General features: G+C 43.9%; 1 protein-coding gene across 1 annotated transcript in view; it reads left to right on the top strand.

The window, feature by feature from the left end:
- Positions 1-12,655, top strand: part of SLC12A8 (solute carrier family 12 member 8) — a gene marked incomplete at both ends in the record, with an annotated part of 48,102 nt that extends 35,447 nt beyond the window's left edge. Inside the window, 8 exon segments of the mRNA XM_080347022.1 lie at positions 920-966; positions 968-1,013; positions 2,665-2,811; positions 5,616-6,279; positions 7,146-7,243; positions 8,253-8,370; positions 10,560-10,620; positions 12,490-12,655. Coding sequence (XP_080203148.1) covers positions 920-966; positions 968-1,013; positions 2,665-2,811; positions 5,616-6,279; positions 7,146-7,243; positions 8,253-8,370; positions 10,560-10,620; positions 12,490-12,655 — 1,347 coding nt within the window.
- Positions 12,656-19,750: the final 7,095 nt, after the last annotated feature.

The following is a 19,750-nucleotide window of genomic DNA, read 5'->3' as shown; positions in this document are numbered from 1 at the left end:
AGTAATGCTGAATCTTGGCATAATCACCCAGCAATAGCTTTAAGAGCTAAAATATGCTAATGTGGCCTAATGATAAATGCTGTATTTTATTCATTGTATCCTTTCTCATTGGTGAAAGCTTAGACCAAATTGAAATCTCTAAAGAACCCCACTGCTTATCTTTACTAAGTCAAGCGAAGCTTACATTTCCATATCTAGTGTGCTGTAATTGCAGAGTGAGCAATAGGATTATTAAACTCGAGGCATTCCACATGGGTGTATATATGTGAGGAAGGTTTGTCATTGCAGGCCTTTAAAAAGAGAGATTTTGTTATGTGCCATTGTCCTCCTTTAGATGGGATACGGAAGGGCTAATTTTCTGTTGTCAGCATTATCCAAAACCACCGGTTCACCGTGTTTGACACTATTTCTGTGATTAATTTAAAATTAGGTGTTTGTCATTTATTTGCTTTGTAACATGGTTTTAATCTAAAATATCAATTTGAAACTCTGGCTTTGTTTTTTTCTAAGTAATTTGTAGCTCCAGCTCCCCCAAAAAACTCCAAATTATTAGTATGGCTCCTGCCACTTCCTCCTAAAGTAAAAAATCATTTCTGTTTCAAGGGGAAAAAGGAATGAGCCTACCTTCTTTGAGGCAATGTCTTTGTATGTCAGTGACTTAGTGGGCGAAAAGTACAGTAACTAAATGAATCAGCTGAAGAGAAAGAGATGGTTAAAGCTGTGTTTTAACTTCAAAACCCTCCGGGCGGGGGGGAATGAAAAACCTCCCAGGAAAGAATGTGAAGATATTTAATAATGTTAAATACAGAAAAAAACTCAAGCAAATAAACAAAACCCAAAAAAAGCAGATTCAGTTTTCTTTTCCCTAGTATGGAACAAAACAATGGTGTAGTCCAAATATTCGTGTCGCTTGTTTGAGTTATTACAAGCTGCTTTAGATTTTAGTGACTTTGGAGGGAGGGAGGGGGGAGAGATCATTACCCATCCACACTCTCCCTTTCTGTCACTCACAGGTGAGTGAGGGCTTGGCTGCTTTTCTCCCTTACAATACTTGTTTGGCTTTTTAAACATAAAAATGAGATTCAGTAATTTCACTTCTAATGAGCTCCAAGTGCCAATTTCTTACAAAGTATTCACACTCTCTGTGCTCACAACTCCCAGCAAAGCATTTCATCAGCCTCGGTGAAAAGGACTCTTCCCCTCTAACACTGATTTGAATGTCAAGTAGTACATTTAAATGCAAGCATTTTTGGCAGCTAAAGTGATATATGATGTCTGGCACAACTGATTGTTTCTTCCAAGTATTTGTCAGGGCAGGATTAGAGGCAAGGGAAGGGAAGATTCCCCATCGAGTGTCTGTCTGTTGTTCTAATGGAAGCTGATATCCGCTCATCTTTGCCTCAAGTTTCTTCTGTCCCACAAAATAAAATTCACAAGGCCAAGTGGATTTTCATGGGAAAATAAATGTTGTGGTAGGAAGTTTGTGTGATTCTGGACCACAACATTAATTTTACATGACTTCCCCAAACACCAAGCATTTTATGGCTTTTTACCCAACCTCCTTTTTGCTGCATGCAGATTTCATAGATGAGGAAAAGGCAGATGTAGCTTGAATTGTCTTTAGCCACATAGATTTTTGTAATTCCTTCCAATAAAGCATGTGCCACCTGACTTCAACAGAGGCAGAAGCTGGGAGGACCCGTGTTCATTTGGACTTTATTTTCTGTGAGAGGAGAGGTGGGAGCAAAGGACTTGTGGGATGCAGGGCACCCTGCCCATGTCCTTACACCAGGGTACCAGCAGCACTCCCATTTCAAAGCTTTCTTGCACACTGTTCATATTGTGGGGTTCTGTGTATAATAGTTGTGTGTGGGGGTTTGTTAGATATGGTGCCTGTGCTTGCAGCTCTTGACAGTGGGGACCCCAGTCCTCACTTCCATGTGACAGACGCTGAGCTGCCCTCCTGTCCCTCCACTCCCGCAGGAGATGCTCCCGATTTGAAAGGGCACTCACTAAAAACCAGTAATAAACCCAGCCTTGTTAGCACTGCAGCTTTAAAGTATTTTTTTTAAAGTTTCGTGTTGGCCAAAGGAAATTCTTTTCTCATTGAAGACAGGAAAATAAGGTCATTGTATTATATCCTTCGGAGCGTATTTTTTGAGATGGCATTTGTTTAAGTGGCAATTTTGATTTGGTTTCACTGTGTATTTTCTTTCAGGATTGGTTTTCCCCGCTGGGACACAGGGGTTTGTCTTCCTGTTTTGGATGATTGAAAGCCTGGGCAGCTTTTCCTGTATGATGTGCTCTGTATATAAGTGATTTCTCCTGAAATAAACTCACTTCCAGTTACTTAAAGGGAATCTAATAGCTGCTGCTTTGCTACAATTGCTCTAAGTGGCAAAGAATTTCTTGGATATGAGCTTGTCAAATGGCTCTGTCGGTACAGGATGTTCAGTATTAAATTACTGCTATGGGATAATTTTCCTGTGTTAATTACTTGCACTTTACACCACAGACCAGTTAAATTGCTGCTTTCCCAGGGCTTGCTCTGTTTGTTTAGCAAGGTCACAAAATATATGAGATCTCTTAAAACACATGTATTTAAGATTGCTTGGAGGGTCTTTAAAGAACAATATAATTTTGTATTGTTTACGCTTCTTCCAGGTATCCTTGGTGGGTTTCTTGTTTTTGCTAGGGCTGTACATCTCATCCTTGGCCTCCTGCATGGGCGGGCTGTACGGAGCACCCAGGATCCTGCAGTGCATCGCCCAGGAGAACGTGATCCCCATGCTCGCCTTCCTGGGACGTGGGGTCAGTTGTCCTTTCTCTGAGATTGCTGTCAAGCCTTCACCTGAGAGAGAACCAGTGATTTAGGAAACTGGGGTTTCTGTGTGTCTGTCTGGAGAGATGAGGGGTCTATGAAAATTGAGGAGAGGAAGGCTTGGGATCTGGTACCCAAGAGTAGGCAGAAAAGCTGGGAAATGAGTGATTTTTATAAAAATGGTCCTTTCCCACCCTTGGACCCACTAAAAGCCTCTTATGATATACCTGTGATTTCTCTTTTGGAAACACCTTATCTATGCTGGTGCTGATCCTAACCATGAAGGAGGGAGGTACCGAGCTCTTCTCTGCCCTCCCATCCAGGGCAGAGGCCTGAAGCTTTTGTCTGAGCACTTTGATGAAATAGCAGCTGCCTCTAAATATATATTTCCTTTTTTTTTTTTTTTTTTTTTTTCTTATTTTTTAATTTTTCTCTCTTTTCCTTCTTTTTTCCTTTTTTTCTCCTTTCTCTTTCCTTGTTTCTCCTTTTCCTTGTTTCTCCTTTTCCTTGTTTCTCCTTTTCCTTGTTTCTCCTTTTCCTTTTCCTTTTCCTTTTCCTCTTTTAGCTCTTTTAGTTTTCCCTTTTTATTTTCTTTTTTCTTCCTTACACCTTTTCTTTGAGCTGTTCCTGTCCTCTTTGATAACCTCATAGCTGAGTATGTGACTCGTCCCAGTGCAGCGGATTCAGTCTGTGTGCACTGGAGGACACTTCTTTGTAAGATAAGGTGCCTTTTGGACGCAATAAAATAAAAACAAATAATAGATTTGAAAGGTTAAGTTAGGGGCTGCTAAGCTTTAGATATGTTTTGAAACAAAGCCTTGCTTTGAGTACGACAAGAGGCTTTTTCCTTGTCCTCATAAGTAATCCTCGTTCACATGAGTCGTTCCACTGAGATCAGTCAAAGTACCAGTCACTAAGGACTTAAGCTATAGATTCAGAGCACACTATTTTTTATGTCTTACTCTTCTTCCAAACAAGGAGGAAATAATTCCCTCGCTCTCAATAACCTGCAGCACCTGTCTCTACTGAGCAGTCTGAAAAATCTTACGATGTTTTGCTCCTTTAAAGCAGCTTGTAGCTAGAGAAACATATTTTACAATATTGGTATTTATTAATGTTTTAAATATTTAAATGTTGTATAGTTATAATAATTTTCTAGACTTTTTTCATGTTTCTCAAAGTAATTTTCTAAAATTGAAGTAATAATAATAGCAATAATAATAATAACAATAATAATAAATTGTAGTAATTATAGGTGAAGCAGGAACAATAACAGTAAAACCTTCCAGCTCCTGACAGCAGTTGTCAGACGATCTCAGAACAGGCTGTTCTCCACTTGGCAATCCTTTGCAAATTCTCAGTGAATTAGGAAATTTGTCTGTAAAGCTTATTCCTTCTTTTCTCTGATAGTTTTCTGTCTTTCTGTCAAATTTTCTGCTCTGAAGTCTGTCCGGGCAGGGTGCCACAATGGGAAGGGCTCAAAAAGAGGTGAGAAATCAAAGGCAGATCACTTCCCTCATCCTTCTCTCTACCACCATGAAAATTTTCTAGATTTGGTTTATGGAGAGTTAATAAATTTAGTTTGCCCTCAGCACTCTGTTGCACATCAGTTCTTCTTTTCCATGGTTGAAAAAAGTGTTGTAGTCACCATAACCCCAGCTGATGTGAAGAACACGAGTTTTTTCTGTAGGGTTAAACCCAAGCCAGAGGTATCACGAAGTGGTACCATCTGTTCCCCACCTCAGTATGCCTTTCTGATGCTGAAGATGCTTTCTGAGAATGATGTTCCTTTATCCCTGAGATGCATTTCTATTTCTTTGTGAGAAGGTGTAAGGTCCAAGACTGGTCCCTTATTTTATTAATAAGTAAGAGTGGAGGAAATAGAAATAGTTTCCGTTTGAGCTGTGTGTTTATTAAAGAGGTGCATGCAGTAAGTGAAAACCTAAGATATTTTGTAAGATGTCTTGTGAGATGTTTTCCAGTGAGGCCTCTATGCAGCCTGCACAAGCTTCTCAGGTACTGAAACAGCAAGACCATGTCTGGTCCAAGGGAGGGAACATTAGACCTGAGATTAAAGTTCAAGAGCTGATAGCTCAAGTCTTTCCGCCCCTCCATGCCCTTTGCTTTGTCTCTCTTTTTCTCCTCCCCTCCCTGCCTTCACCCCACCCCAAAGGAGAGGAGCAGGCGGTGTTTCTCCTGGCTGCCCAGCATCGCTGGGGCTGCCTGCTGCCCTCCAGCATCCTCGCTGCCCAGTGTCTCTGCTGCTCTCCTGCAGAGGTTGGATGGGTGCGAGGAGGGAAAGCCCAAGTGTAGAGGCCCAGCAGACAGTGGATTTAGCTCAGCCTGGTGTCAGGGCAGGGCCAGAAGCTGCTGATGAGGAGGTGGGCAGTGATGCAGAGTGCTGAAGACAAATTAGAGATGAACAGTTAACTCTCATTAGCACGTTTTATTGCCAGACTTCCCATAAGCCACACAAATCTCTCTGAAGGTTTATTGCTGCTTGAATGACATTGTTTTACCATGAAGATACAGAGTAAGAGTGGATGAATTTTCCAAAGACAAAGCTTGAGTGAGGCTCAGTGGTGAGGTGGGAACTTGGCAGCTTTGGGCCACCAGCCTATTCTTTAATTTATTAAGCTGGAGTCTCTGCTTGCACATGCATTGCATGTATTTCATGACTAAGGGGGTACTGCGGACTGCCCAGGTAAACGCCCATGGCAGCTGAACAAGTGGGGAATCTTCGTGGTAAGACTTACGGTAATTTAAATGTAAGTTTGTTTTATTTGTGAACTAGAAAGGACCCAACAAGACTCCAGTGGCTGCGATTTGCTTAACCAGTCTCATCACCATGGCTTTTGTCTTCATTGGCCAAGTGAACGTTCTTGCTCCCATAGTCACCATCAACTTCATGTTGACATATATTGCGGTAGACTATTCCTATTTCTCAGTCTCCTTGACTTACAACATTCAGCAGAAACCCGATGTGACCCAGATGGAAAATGTTAGACCTGCTCACCCTTCCCAGCCTTTACTTTTCAACAAGCCCTCCGGCCATGCAGTAGATGGAATAATTCAAACCAGATCAAATGGCACCTTGCTGGAATTCACAAAAGACATGGACCAGCTTTTTAAACCATTTCGTAGTGAGCCTTGCAAAAAGGAACAAGCCGAGAACTTAACCCGAAGGGCCAAACAAAAGAAGGCAAATAAGCCAGCCAAGCAGACATTACAAGACAGCTTTCTTCTGGATCTCCATCACGATGCTCTCTCAGCTTCATACAGCTGGGATGGGACCATGGAGCCCCACCTCAAGAGCCAGCAGGACCTGGATGAGCAGGTCCATCAGAGTGACGTGGGTCCGTCCTCATCACTTGCTATGGATGCCCAGCGGACTCCTGGGCTGCTGGAGCCGGGGGAGCAGCTCTGCAGCGAGGTGCTCCCCGGCCAGCGGGGAGAAGGTAAGGGTTGTAGGAGATGGACATCTCTGTGCTGACAGGGGAATGCTTTATAACTACTGTCCTCTTGGTGCTTTTTCAGAAGCAGGCGTGAAACCAGTGTTATACGGGGCTGTCATTCAGTGATTCATAGCAATAATATCATTTATTCCAGGTGAGGGTAGAGTTCAGCTTAGCGCATCACAGGAGAAGCTCCGATGCAATTTCCTACGGAAGATTAATCACAGGAAAGCAGGCAGGACTGCATTTAGTGTAGGGTTGTTTACTATATACTCATTATTCTACACATGCACACTTAGTGCTGTACATTAAAAAGGTTCTGAGTGTATCTTGGGGTTTACTTCAGCTTGGCATGGTGTAGGAGAAATGGAGCCATGCGAGTCTAAAGCTCAGGCTATGAAAATGCAGCGGTCCCTGTGCCGCAGGTGGGGTCTGTGACTCCACATCCACAGCTGCGAGTCTGAATTGGTTTTGTTGGCAATGTGGGTATTTGATACTGTGTGTTTGCTTGGAGCTTGTTATCTCAGTGCTGTAGTGTTTTATCAGCATTAGTCAATTAAGCTTCATAAAACCCTGTGGGGGAGAAAAGTAGTATTTATCTTTTTTCACTAATATGGAAACTGAGGCAGATGTGGCCTTCCAATGGACTCAGAACCAGAGCTGGACACTTCTTCTTTTCTTGAACTTCTTTTCTGGTTTCATTTTAGAGGTTTTGTTTTAACTCTGCTCTACCCAGATCTCAGCTAGAATTTCTGCTTTGTTGTTGTTGGTTTTGTTTGTTTGTTTTTTGTTTTGAATCTGGTAATGTAAAGTAGAAGAACGAACCCCAACATTATAGCTCCTTTCTATATTTTTTTCTCCCCATGCAGAATCATCTATAAAGCAGCCAAGTCCAGAGCTGGGAATTCAAGAATTACCAGAATCCATCTACTCCAAATTCTGCAGTCACTGGGTTTCCTTTGCTGGTGTAAGTAATTTTCTTTTATTTTGAGGACCAGTTTGTGATTGTAGAAAACAGAAGGAAGTTCATCACTTACTACAGTGTAAATACACTCCAGTATTTTAAAATGGCTTTTGATTCTAGTATTCCTGGTCACCTGAGTTAAGTACTCAAGGTACCATGCATCCAGCAGTTCAAATTCAGAGGAAGCAAGATGGCATATTAATTAAAACAACACCAGGAAAAAACAAACAAGCAAGCAAACAACCCCCTACACAAAAATAAACAAGAACAACCCCCAAACAAACAAACAAAGCCGAAGCCAAATTAAAATTAAAAGTCTGACATCTTAGGACTTGAGAGTTGCTTGGCTGGCTGGAAAAAAATACCATCAGTGTCTCTCTTTTCACCACGTGCCAGCCTGCTTCTTCTTGCCCTGGGATGGAGTGAGACAGCAGCTTCAAAGCTGTTTTGCTTTTATTTACGAGCTGTTTTCTGCAAGCTCGAGGTGGGTTTTTGTTAGTGCTGACCTCCTGATACCAGCAGTCCAGCTGTGAAATTCCACCTTTGGAGGGAGGAAAGTGGAGCATTCCTCCAGCATGACACTTTAAAGAATAAATTTTCAATAGCTTCTGTCTCAGGCACTGAGGAGTTTAAGACATTTAAATTCATCTTGGGAGGATGGATTAATGGGTAGATGACAGGAAGGGGGTCAGATATGCATAATGAATGAACCATATGGCTTTGCTGCATGGATGGGGATTTTGTAGCTGTGTGTAAAATGTAACAAACCTATTCAAACAACACACCAAGTCCTTTTAGTTTAATACTCGGAGTTGTAAAGTGCGCTCATCTTGCAAGGCTGAGGAACAAGCTGTTGACCTCGTGTGAGGCTGTGTGAGAAGGTGAATAGTCCTTCCCAGACACTACCAGGTCAACAGAGCTGCTGAGCTTTGCAGAAGAAGGAATGTCAGCTTGTCATCAATGTGTTCTCCTACAGACTCAGGGGTAACCCCAAGCCTTGTCTTCCCAACAGGCGGTCGTGTCCCTCATCATCATGTTTGTCATTCAGTGGATCTACACCCTTGTCAGCCTGGGTGCTGCTCTTATTCTGTATTTCTACATCGGCCAAGTAAGCCCAGGACTCCCCCTTGGTGAGCTTTTCTTTTTTTAGTGTATTATTAAATCTGCTTAAAAATTCATTAAGCTTTAATTTAACTTAATTAGGAATCGGGACTCTTGTGTTTAATATGCAGGTGACACAGTGAATAATAAGGTTTTGTTTCATTGCTAGGTTTAATACATTTTCTCTCTGGCTCTTTAATTATATATTGGATTCTAATGGTAACTAGCATGTGTTTGATACTATGAACCTTGTGCTTATTGCTTTAATATATTGTACTTTAAATGGCAAAACCAGATACTAATACTAAGACTTAACAGGGATGGCAGATTGTAAATGTATCACAGCAACGAGAAAAATCTGGCGTAAATACATTTTAATAAAATTAATCAATCTAAACCCACCTGAGAAACTTTAATGAAAATGGGAATTATGAGTAGTATCTCATTAAATCTCAGCATTCATAACTGCAGAACAAGAGAGCCTTTTGATTCCAGAACTAAACAGGTTGAATGTGTTGGGAACGTAATCTGGGAAAATACTCTTAGGCCGAGGGCATTAGAAATGTCTGCGCATGTGATCGGCTTAAACAAGTTCAAAATTAAACAGCGAAGCACATTTAGAAAGAAGCTTGTGAGAGTCTGCAGCTCCCTGGCACGACCATGGGAGGGGTTTGCATTGGGTTGTGTCTCTGAAGGGAGAGGGTGATACACACGCAGTGTCCATGTACTCGTGTATTTACGCATAAATATATATGTAGGTGCACACAGACATAAGTACCTGCACGTGTGTACATGCAATTTTTTGTCCAGGATGAGAAACCGAGACAAGAAGAGTCAAAAGAACCTGAGTTTCTGTCTTCTAAGCAATGTAGAAATAGCTGCCTGGGTTTATTTAGATGAAAGGTTATTAGACTCTAGGTAAGTAGGTACCAGATTTCAGAAACGCAAACAATAAGAAACCAAAAAATAGCTGTCACTTGGTAATGACCAAAACACCTCTCACTAATGCTTCTCTCTGTACTCTGATTTCTTTTCTATTTATCTGTATGGGGTAGTAGAAAATTGCTGACACTGTGGCTAGTACTTGCTAATTTGGATCTTTTGAGATATATCTCAGTTTAACAAAGTTTTTTATGTATTAAAACACAAATAAGGTTTGCAGACTTTGGACTTTTCTTTGCCTTTGTATATTCACTATGTGATATCTCTCTTATCTGCTTTTGAAATATTTACCAAAGGTGACTTTAGAAAGAATTTCCTAGTCAGTGTGCAGAGGATTTTGGAAGGTGATCTGGGGAATGGCAGCATAATTAGACATTTTTTTTCTTGGTTTCCTTTGCTCATGCATTCCCACATATAGAGTAAAACAACTCATGGCAAATAAGTTAGAAATGAACACTCAAAGTTCAGCCTGATTTTTATTTGACTGTGAGTGAACCGTATTTTGCAGCCACATAGCGTCCAATGATCCATGAGTTTGTTCTCCAGAAGACTGAATGACCCCTCTGTCTAGAAAGGTTGGGAGATGCTGGCTTGAGAGATGCTCTGGATTAAGGACTAGATTGAGACCTTGGGAGCAGAAATGCTCTGGGATTTTGACACATCCTTTGTCCTCTCTCTTTCTCCCCAACAGCCTAAGCCAAACCCAGCAGACACTGCCAGGTCTCTGCTCTCTTCCCTATCCCTCACCACAAACTTCTGCTGCTTTTGCTGCCAGCTCCGGCACTTCCCTGCCTCTGCAGTGAGCCAGTGCAAGGAACTAATTCTACAGAAAAAAATGGCATTGGTGTAATAAATTAAGCCAGCTCTCCATGGGGTGAGAGGAGAGGGGACAAGTGGTGAGACCACAGCCACCCTGGTTGAGGTGGGTTGAATGGCTCCTCCTGTCTCCTCATCCCTGCAGTGGGAACATCTTTGCCGTCCAGGGAGGACAAGGTCCTGCAGCGGGTGTGTGCGCTTTGCTCACGGCTTTACTGGGCTTTTCACAAGCTGTTGGTCTGGGAAAGGATAGGGGAATTGGGGTTAAATTTCTTGACAATCGTTTAAAAGCCGCAGTGCATGGGGAGACTGCAGGATTGTTCTCGCCATCACGAAGTCTTTGTGTGCTGAAGGCTAACAACAAGCATATTAGTTTGAGATTTTATGCAAAAATTCAATGGCATAATGCTATTATGAGAGAATTAGCAGCACACTGACTTCTTGTGCCTTTTCTCTGCAGGAGCAGCAGCAAATTTCAGTTTCTTCAGCTGGATTAAGTCGGTTTTGATCACCTCGTGCAGGTTGGTACCAGTCACTTGGCAGTGCCGGGGTGGTGCTCATTGTTCTTGTGACCCACTAATGTGCATAGTGAGGGGTGGCAGGGTTGACTTGCTTGTGACCTTACACAGTCCCTTCTCACGTACTCAAAGTAATTCTTAATGGCAAAAATAACTGTTTGCTCCCATTAGCCTGGCGTATGGCTAGCCACATAAGTGGAGCAGCTGGAGACTCTGCCTTATGTGTGGACACATCAGCTGCCAACCATATCTCAGTGTCTGAAGCTTTATCCTACCCCAAAGGTCTGTGGCTCAGGTTGAACTGGAAAATCTGGTAGGAAATGAGGCACAGGAGACTCCATTCTCCATCTCTTCCACCGACCATCCATTGAAAGCAAATGACTGGTGGTAGTGGTGGAACAGGAGCACATGGCAGCTGTGCTGGAGTTTCAGAGAGGAAATCCAAGGGGAATCTGCAATAGCTACGGGACAAATACAATAAACAAGGTCTTCAGTGAAGGAACCGTTCAGTATTGAGTCTGTATGGGACTGCAGTAGCAATGTCTTGGGATTTTCCTTCCCAAAAGACCTCCAGGTTTTTGTTTGTTTGGTTGTTAACTAGTTTTTTTAATTAGTTTTGATCGTATTAGTTATTAATTCCATCTCATTTGAGTTTCCCACGGTGGGTAGTGACCATCTCTGCTGCTGTACAGTGCAGTGGGATTTAAGGTTCTCGGCCTGCTGGGTTGCTTTTTCATTGTGAGTGAGCACTATAGTACGGACTGTACAGCACAAGCTGCCATGCATTATGTGGGCAAATTCGATGGCTTCTTTGAAATAAATGAAAGTCCAGGCATTTAAGCACATTGGCATATGCCTGCGCCTGTCTTGCCAGCTCCTGCCTCTGCCTGCAGTCCCTATAATGTGGCCACATGCCTTTGATAGCAGAGGTGTTTTGGGAGAGAAGCTGAGGGTGATGGGACCTCTTTTAGGTGCCCAGGGCAGGTCTGTGGCATGGCCGAGAACAAGCAAGTCTGTTCTCCCACATCATATCCATCCCTCTCTCTGCCAGAGAGGTGGATGTTTCTGAGTATGAACAGAGACTGATCCCATCAGTGCAATCTCTGGGTCAACCAGCCAGCTTGGTCACCTTCTCCTAATGCCAGGGCTTCTGCTCATGCTGGCATAAAGACAAATGTGGCTCTGCTTGGGGGGTTGGGTGGGCATTATGAAGCCCGTCTTTGTTACACAGCAAGAAGTTGCATTGAAGTTATTTACAGGTTTCCTAAGCTCTGTTTTCTTGCAATTCAGGGAAGATATTTGAGTGAGTTAGAGGTAACGAAGAAATCCCATTAAACTGCAAGAGAATTGGAGCCAACCAAGGATCCTTGATACCTCTAAGGCTCTTAGGTGTTAAACAAAGTTTGAGTCAGTGCTACAAGCTCTTACAGTTTTGATTTTCAGGTGTGCAATAAGCTTTTCTTAAAATCAGCCTCTGGGATAAAGAGATTGAAGGAAAATCTCGTTCATTTTAAAGAGTTACAAAAATAATTGTACACTAAAGCTTAGGAAATGATAAGAGTATTTTTATTAGAAATGCTTCAAGCTCCTTCTCCTGCTGCACAGTGTGGGAAGTGTTTTCTATAACCAACGTCCAACGAGGAAACTTATTTGTTAAGAAAATGCATATTTTCCAGTGTTTGCTGGGGGAAGGGGATAGATTTCTTGTGCGCCTTCTACGAAGAGTGTTTTCAGATTAGCTCCCTGCCTCCCAAGGGCACTGAGAAGGATTTAGCCTCTTCACAGCAATGGTTTGGGCTGGTTTTGTTTGCGCAGCCACTAATGGATGGCAAACAAGGGCTGATGTGGGTGCCTGTGCTGCTCTGTTTGCAGGAGAAGGCCATCTCCCAAGGAGCAGATCGTGGTGACACCGTCCTTTGCAACAGTTGGCATGGAGACCACGCAGCTCACCGAGGAGAATGCCGACTTCGCCTTGCGGGACCGCTATCACCAGTCCTCGCTTATCAGCAGAGAGGAGTTTGGGAATCAGTTCCAGTAAAAGACACACACACAGAATATCAAGCCATTACTTGAAAAAGCATTTAGAAATGCTAAATGGCTGCCACAGTGCCCTGTGAAATACTTGAATATATATGGAAAGGATGTGAATAGTTATTTATATATTTGAGGCTTCTTTGTGAAAAGTACATTGCTGGGTTTCAAATGTTATCCAAAATGAGGGAAAAAAATGCAAATGAAAGGGCCAGTCCAGGGAAGTGATGAGTTACTGAGGACAATATAATCCTTTTAAAGAATTCAATTATAAGCGCTATTGAGCTCTAAAGAGCGCTGCTGCTATAAAAGCTTCCAACACCCCATTTCAAACGTCCTCTGGGTGACAAGGGATGCTTTGTGCCTGGGAGCGGTGACCTCGGCAGCAGGAGCCAGCACCCCGTTCCCAGCTGTGCCATGGATGGATGCGACCTTCCAGGTCAATTCACTTCTCGGCATGAATTTGCCTGCTTGTAATACAGTAATTTTCTACCTCAGCATTTCAGTTTCCAAGGTCTTAGAAAGTACTTTAAGGCGTTAGACAATAGGCCAGAATCAGTGGCAAGTGCAAGAAGATTATGAAGTATATTCACAATTGGAATCACACATTTAAATGCAGTAATGCAGTATAATGACCTCTACTGTGAAACTGTAAAATGATGTCTTAGAAGCTGTTCATAGTGTTTTCCCACATCCTTTCTGATGTGACACCTGGGGCTTGACAGCATAGCTGGGTCTGAATAGAGCATCTGCTGGCTGAAGGTACAGATGATACAGAAGTGCCTTAACAAAATATGTTTAGCCTCATGTTTGCTAATTTTGCTTGAAGCCCATCCCATAGTGAGCTCCCACAAGGAGCCGTTTCTCCATCTGCTGTGATTTGGGATGCTGCAGGGTTTACCATGCAGACCTTAGTTCTGGTGGGGTGAGGTGAGGTCTTACACAGACACCTCAGTCACCATGGCTTCTGCTCCCCGGGGAAAAGCCCCTGGCTGAGCACTGTCCTGCCTACGGGCAGTGGTCCTGGCAGACACTTGGGGAGGTGTGAAGGAGGGCTCAGGGTTCAAGCAAGCCCCAGCACTACAAATCAGTTCTGATGCTAAAAGGAGGGGGAAATCACTGCCTTTCACTTTATTTCATCTCTCATAATTTCAGATTATTATTTATTTTTCCTTCTGTGCAATAAAAACTCGAGGCACCAGGAACTTGTCTCTGTGCTTGCTGTGGTGACACTCAATGCCTGTGAGCACTGGGGCTGCTGTTCTTGCTGGCATCCTGGTGGTGGTGGCTGTGGGGGACCCCCCCTTCCTATCTCATGGGACGGATGCAGCTTTGGCTTTTCCAGTTATCTTACAGAGGGAAGCAAAGAAGGCTTTCTGCTGAAGTGAAGAAGACAGTGATCCTGGTGCGCTGCAGAAAGCATACTCATTTTTCAAGATCACAGGTATTTTATTAAGTGTTTTTAACCTTGATTATCTCAATAGAGGCAAGAGGGTGGTTATGCTTTGTGTGGCCAGCTCTGAGCCACATCAAGTTGGTCGTTCTGTGTTGGAAATGCTCCTTCCAGGGTTCTTTCCTTCCATTGCTTTTTGCCTTTGGTTTCCAAAAAGTCTGGATCTCCTGTGGGGGTGTGGCTCTGTACTGAAGCTTCTCCTGTGTTCCCTGGGACCAGTGGGTCCAGAGAGCCTTCCCTATGCTTGTAAGCATCCTTGTATTTGACAGGTGCTGCTGTTGTGCAAACTTCAAGCACTCCTTGGTGCTGATCTACCGCTGGCAGACTGCATTGTGCTGTGTTATCACACAGTTTGATACACAACCATAAGCCCTTTACTGTAAAATCTTGTATTTCATGAAGTCTTGTCACATCAAAATATTGCCTGCGACAGGAGTTGCCCAGAAATGCATTTATCTATAGGCTGAACAAAAGAAAACTCAAGAGCATGGAAAGAAGTGATTAATGGGCAGAAATTCCTGGGTTAACTTTTTTTTTTAGCTCCTAAACAATGTAATTCCCTTATTAAAAAAACCACAGAAATCAGGAGATATAAAGAGGGAGGATGGGGAAGGTTCCTTGGCCATGTATGTACCTTGCCTGGGAGCTGTGCTAGGTGAAGCCAGATGACTCAGTGGTGGGGAGTATTTGCCTCTGCGAAACTGCTGTCCCTGCTCATCCCCAAAACTGGGATGTGATGGGCCAGAAATGAAAGCAGCTTCTCCCTTGGGCTAGCAGTATTAGGAAGGTGCCTGCTGGCTTCGCTTTCAGCTAAGTTCACAGCAGCTGACCCTTCCCCTGCCACCACTGGTCCTGCCTCTTTCACTCCAGCAGCCCTTTGCATCCAAATGTCCTCTGGAATGATTTTGGTTGTGTTCACCTGCTGCTGGAGCCTCCGGCTGCCGAGGAAGGCACGGTGCTGTGCAGGGGCCTCGTGAGAGGCTGTCCAGTGGGTTCCGTGATGTGTAGGGCTGGGTCGTACTTTGGTATTTCTGGAAAAAGGCAGCGGCAGGGTGGGCATCAGCTCTGGGTGACAATAGCTGCTGTCGGGGCCTGGCAGTGGCAGAGATGCTCTGCAGAACACGTCGTGCCAGGGAGTTCTGGTCTTTGGGCTCCAATTGCTGCTGCTGATGGAGAAACTCTGCCACCTCCTCCCCAGGCAGCTCCAGCACAGCAGGAACCAGCTCCCTGGTCCTCAGCTCCCTCTGCCACCTGGTGCTTTCCTTCCCTCTGTCTGCAAGTGAGGAACGTGTCACGTGGGGCTGGTTTATTTGCTGCTGTTGCAGGTGATGAGTAGAGCAACTCCCCTGTTTAACGCTTTAAAAGGGACATTCTGATCTTTCCTGGAGTGTTAGCTCTAGTGTAGTTAACAGTAAGAGTGGAGGGAAGCCTTGTTTTAGCACCAATAACCCCACAGACTGGGTAACGTCTTGATGAGTTCAGTCTGTACAGGTATGCAGGGCTTTGCACATCAAGGAAGCTTTTCCAGCAAGAGAGCAAGCAGTTGCATTGCCAAAGATCGGGGTGTTACGTCAAAAATGTTTGTAGCTTCTGTAGCACCCTAAAAAAAATGGATGAAATTAAGCGTATGAATTTATCAGCTTCACATTCAGTGGCTGAAGGGAAGCAATGCAGGTGGGGATTGTTGATGCGAGTGGGAATGTGCTGCCTTCACCCCCAGGAGCCAGGATGTGACTCCAGATCCTGCAGCTTTTGTGAAGCTTCAGGTTTCCTGAAGGTGGGTTTGGGACTCAGCTCTGAGCATCCAATGTCCCGTATAAGTTGCAGATTTGTTAATGTCATAATGAAAGGACTCCTATCTTCTAAGCCATGTGAACTTTCTTAGCATCTGTAATTCTTTTCTTTTCAGTTGGAAATTTCATTGGTGAATGATGATGATGATGAAAGAAACGAGAATGTTTGACAATGGCTCAGAGTGTGAAAACATTTGTTTTCAAGAGAGATATGGATGTAAAAGCTCTGGTTTTGTTTCTTTTTGAAGATTTCAGCTGTAAATTGGTGGCCCTGGTTTTCATGGCTTCCTCTGCAGAGCACACAAGCGCAAGAAGGCAGTGAGGGATAAATATTTTATTACTTGCCTTTCAGTATTGCCTGGAAGCTCATGCTGTGTTTGTAATCCCACAACTCTAAAAGGGTCTGGAAATCAGAATCTTCTGCCTCAAAAAACCTGCAGCATAAATAGTCAACACTAAGAATGGGCAGGAGAAAAGTGAAGTCTTATTGTGATATTGGCATTAAGAGGCAGTTGCTCAGTATAAATTGTCATCATCCACCTGGATCTTCCCCTGTGTCCTGTTAGGAGCCTGCAAAGGGAGAACCAAGCACCTTAAAGCCACAGCTTAGCTCAAACCCATCCTTTTTTTTTTCTGCCCTCTTTGCTCTCTCTTGATCAGCTTTGAGTCTCCTTGGATGTTATTTGGTGTGTATAGTGGCCAAAAAAATCACACGCCTGCCGTAGGCACCTATTCATAGCAGAAAGTTATGACCACAGTGTTGAAGTAGCAAAGGATGATGACAAAATATGAAATGATGCTTCAGTGCAGGACCACATTTAGGCATGGGGGGCTCTCTGTGCCCTGTGAGCTGGTACGCTCTGGTTCACACAGGCAGAACTTTAACCAGCATCGTACCTACACCTGTGAGGCTGTAAAAGGTTTGCTGAATCACAGGAGCCAGCCTAGGATTAACATTTAGGTTAGTGGGAAAATGAGGTTATTTGAATTATTGCCCTTGCCTAGTAAATTTTAGAAAAGGTAATTAATGGGACAAAAGAGAGAAAATTTTGTAGGCAACCTATAAATTGGGTAATTCTGTATAAAAGAGGTGTATAGTGGACTTCCTTGTATTCTGCAGCAGTGTGTCTCTGAGACCCAGATTTGATGTAGCATCACATAAACCTGAGACGAGTTGAGCCCTCAGCAGTAACAGCCTTAAATCTGTGGACCAGAGCCTCTAGCAGGAAACTGCAGGCTAGAAATAAATAGCTTTAAATCCCATACAGCACAGGAAGGGCTCCTTCCTTTTCCACCTTTGGCTTCTCATGGCTTTTTTCACGTGATTTTCACACACATACCTCCCAATGCCTGGGATTTGACTCCCATCATGCGAGAGCGAATGGAAGCATGGGCGCACTCCCAGAAACACAGCGGTGAAAGAGCGCACCTGTAACTCCATTGGATCCAAATGTTGCTCGTAAACTTTGGCAGGGGCTTCTTTTTGTATTTTAAGGGTGCTACTGCTCAGTGTTTTGCTCAGCTCTGAAACGGCTGAGTTTTTCTCGATGCGCTCCAAACTGGAGCTGGCTGAAAAGTGAGCTAAAAGAGATAAATCAGAAATTTAGAATTGCTTCTTCCCAGCTAGATTTAAATGTCTGATTTATTTATTTATTTCCCCCAGAAAATACAGGATTTGTTTCCAGTGACAGGATTCAAAATTCAACGTAATTTTAAATTGTTGTGCATTTTTCTGTGAGGGATGAGAAGAGATCACAAGACCTGTATCCATCCTGACCTCCAAATGTCAAGTATCTGGAACAAGTTGCTTCCAAGGGAGGTACAAGGCAAGCAGTTCTTATAAAAATAAATCAATAAAATACCACCACCCCTAAACTGTCAAGAAAAATGGTCAGGTACTAAGCGTCTTTTGGAGGATTGGGATCCATTAATGGATGGCTTACGGCATTGAGAAGAGATGGGAAGGTAATTAATTACTGGGTTAGGAACTATCTGTCCACTTTGGAAACTGGAGACTTTTAATAACAAATTCCAGCAGTAGAAAATATTCACTTTGTACCTTAATTCATCATCAGCTTAAAACTTGTCTGAGGTTTATGAGCCTGATCCAAGTTTTGGACAGATCTGGGCTGAGTTTCAAGGGAGCTGCAGGAGTTTCATGACATTGGCCGGGGCTTTGAAAGGCTCCTATGGAACCGAAGAGAAGGGTCCGGTCAACATAATCCTGACAAAGTGCTACAGAGATGCTTTTTCTGTAGAGACTCCTGGGGTTTTTGGTGATTTCAGACCAAAACAATGCAGAATTGGGCAAATTCAGCCATGTGTCTCCAGCCCTTCAATCTGGAGAGCAGAAGTCTAGGTGAAATAAAAATATGCCATTTTTTTTTTCTCCCCAGACAAGATGATGGTGGGATTCAATTAATCAGCAAATGGTATCAATCCATGTTTTATGTAGTTATGTCAGAGGCTTCCTGTGTTGACGAGGTTGTTGTTGGATTGTTGGTTTGTTTTTAACTCCTTTGCGTGTTGAATGTGCTGGCTGCTTTCAGATGAAAGTGTTAAATGCATTTTATACATAATTCGGGGACACATTTAAGGTCGCCGCCTCTTTCAGGAGGATATGGTGATATTATTTTACATCAGGGTTTGCCCGGTCTGGCCGACTCCGCAGACATGATTTCATGCATTTAAATCTCCTATTTTGTGCTCTGAAGGAGGAGGAGAGCACCCTCAGCCCCGAGCTGCCCTGTAACGATTATTAGCGGGATGCAGCAGTGGAGCGTGCAGTGGTGCCAGGGGGATAAACAGCTCCAGGACCACGTGAGGTAAAGCCAAGCGCCGGTGGCCGTCGCTCAGCTCTTGTGCAGCTGCCTTCATCCTGCTGCTGTGCATCCTCCTCATCCTTCTCCCACCACCCATGCTGCTTCCCTGGCCTCCCAGGAGTGTGTGTAATGTGGCATGTGGGTGGTGTCCCCCCCACACTACCCTCTGCAGTCCCAATGGATTTAAAAAAAAAAAATCTTTAAAAAAAGTTAGTGTTTTTTTCTCCCCATGTTCTCATGTGGCTATTGAAGCTGAAGCAACAATATCAGTAATAAATCTATTTCTTTGGTGCAGGAGTATTCCTTTGAAGCGATGAAAGTTGGAATAAAATAACATGGGAGGAAAACACAGTAGCTTTAAATTTACAGCCGCTAAACCTTGGCAAATTAAGCACCTGGCGGGGGAAGGGATCGCATTTGGGAAGCCTGAAACTGCCTGAAAATATCGGTGTTTCCTTTCCAGGTGCTTGTGAATAATGTTCTGCTCGCGACTGGAACCGTGACAGCAAGAGAAACGATTTCCTCATGGTAAATACTGGTTTAAACACAGGGGGCCACACTGCGGAGCTTTTGCCCTGGTGGGGCAGCGAAGGCAGCAGCCTCACCGCTGCTGTGTGTGCCGGGGGCTGCAGCGGGCGGTCCCTGGCCCGCCGGTGGGTTTTCCCACCTACGTTGAGCTCTGCCGGGATGTGGTCAGTTCAAGGGCAGTGCAGGGCCGGCGTTTCCTGGCGCTGGTGTTGCGTATGGGTGTGCGCTCCTCGTGGTTACCCCGTCACGGTCAGAAATGCCTTGTTTGGTTCAGCAACCAAACCTTACAGCAGGTTTAATGGCAATTTGGGAGAGGGTCAGCTGCTCCCCACAGGAGGGGTTAATCCAGGTCTTTGCTGCTCACAGCATGGTGGGTCGTGCTATGGCTGTGCTACAAGAGCAAGGAGAGATGGGACTGTTTGATACGGAAACTGATTGTTCTTTCAGCAATATTTGTTTTGCATTTGCCTGCTTTTGCTATTGCTCTCGGCATGCCTGTTGAGTAA

Source organism: Nesoenas mayeri (genome assembly GCF_963082525.1).
Source record: "Nesoenas mayeri genome assembly, chromosome: 6".
Classification (NCBI taxonomy): Eukaryota; Metazoa; Chordata; class Aves; order Columbiformes; family Columbidae; genus Nesoenas; species Nesoenas mayeri.
The sequence above is the reverse complement of the archived record's forward strand: the minus strand, read 5'-3'. Positions and strand labels throughout refer to the sequence as shown.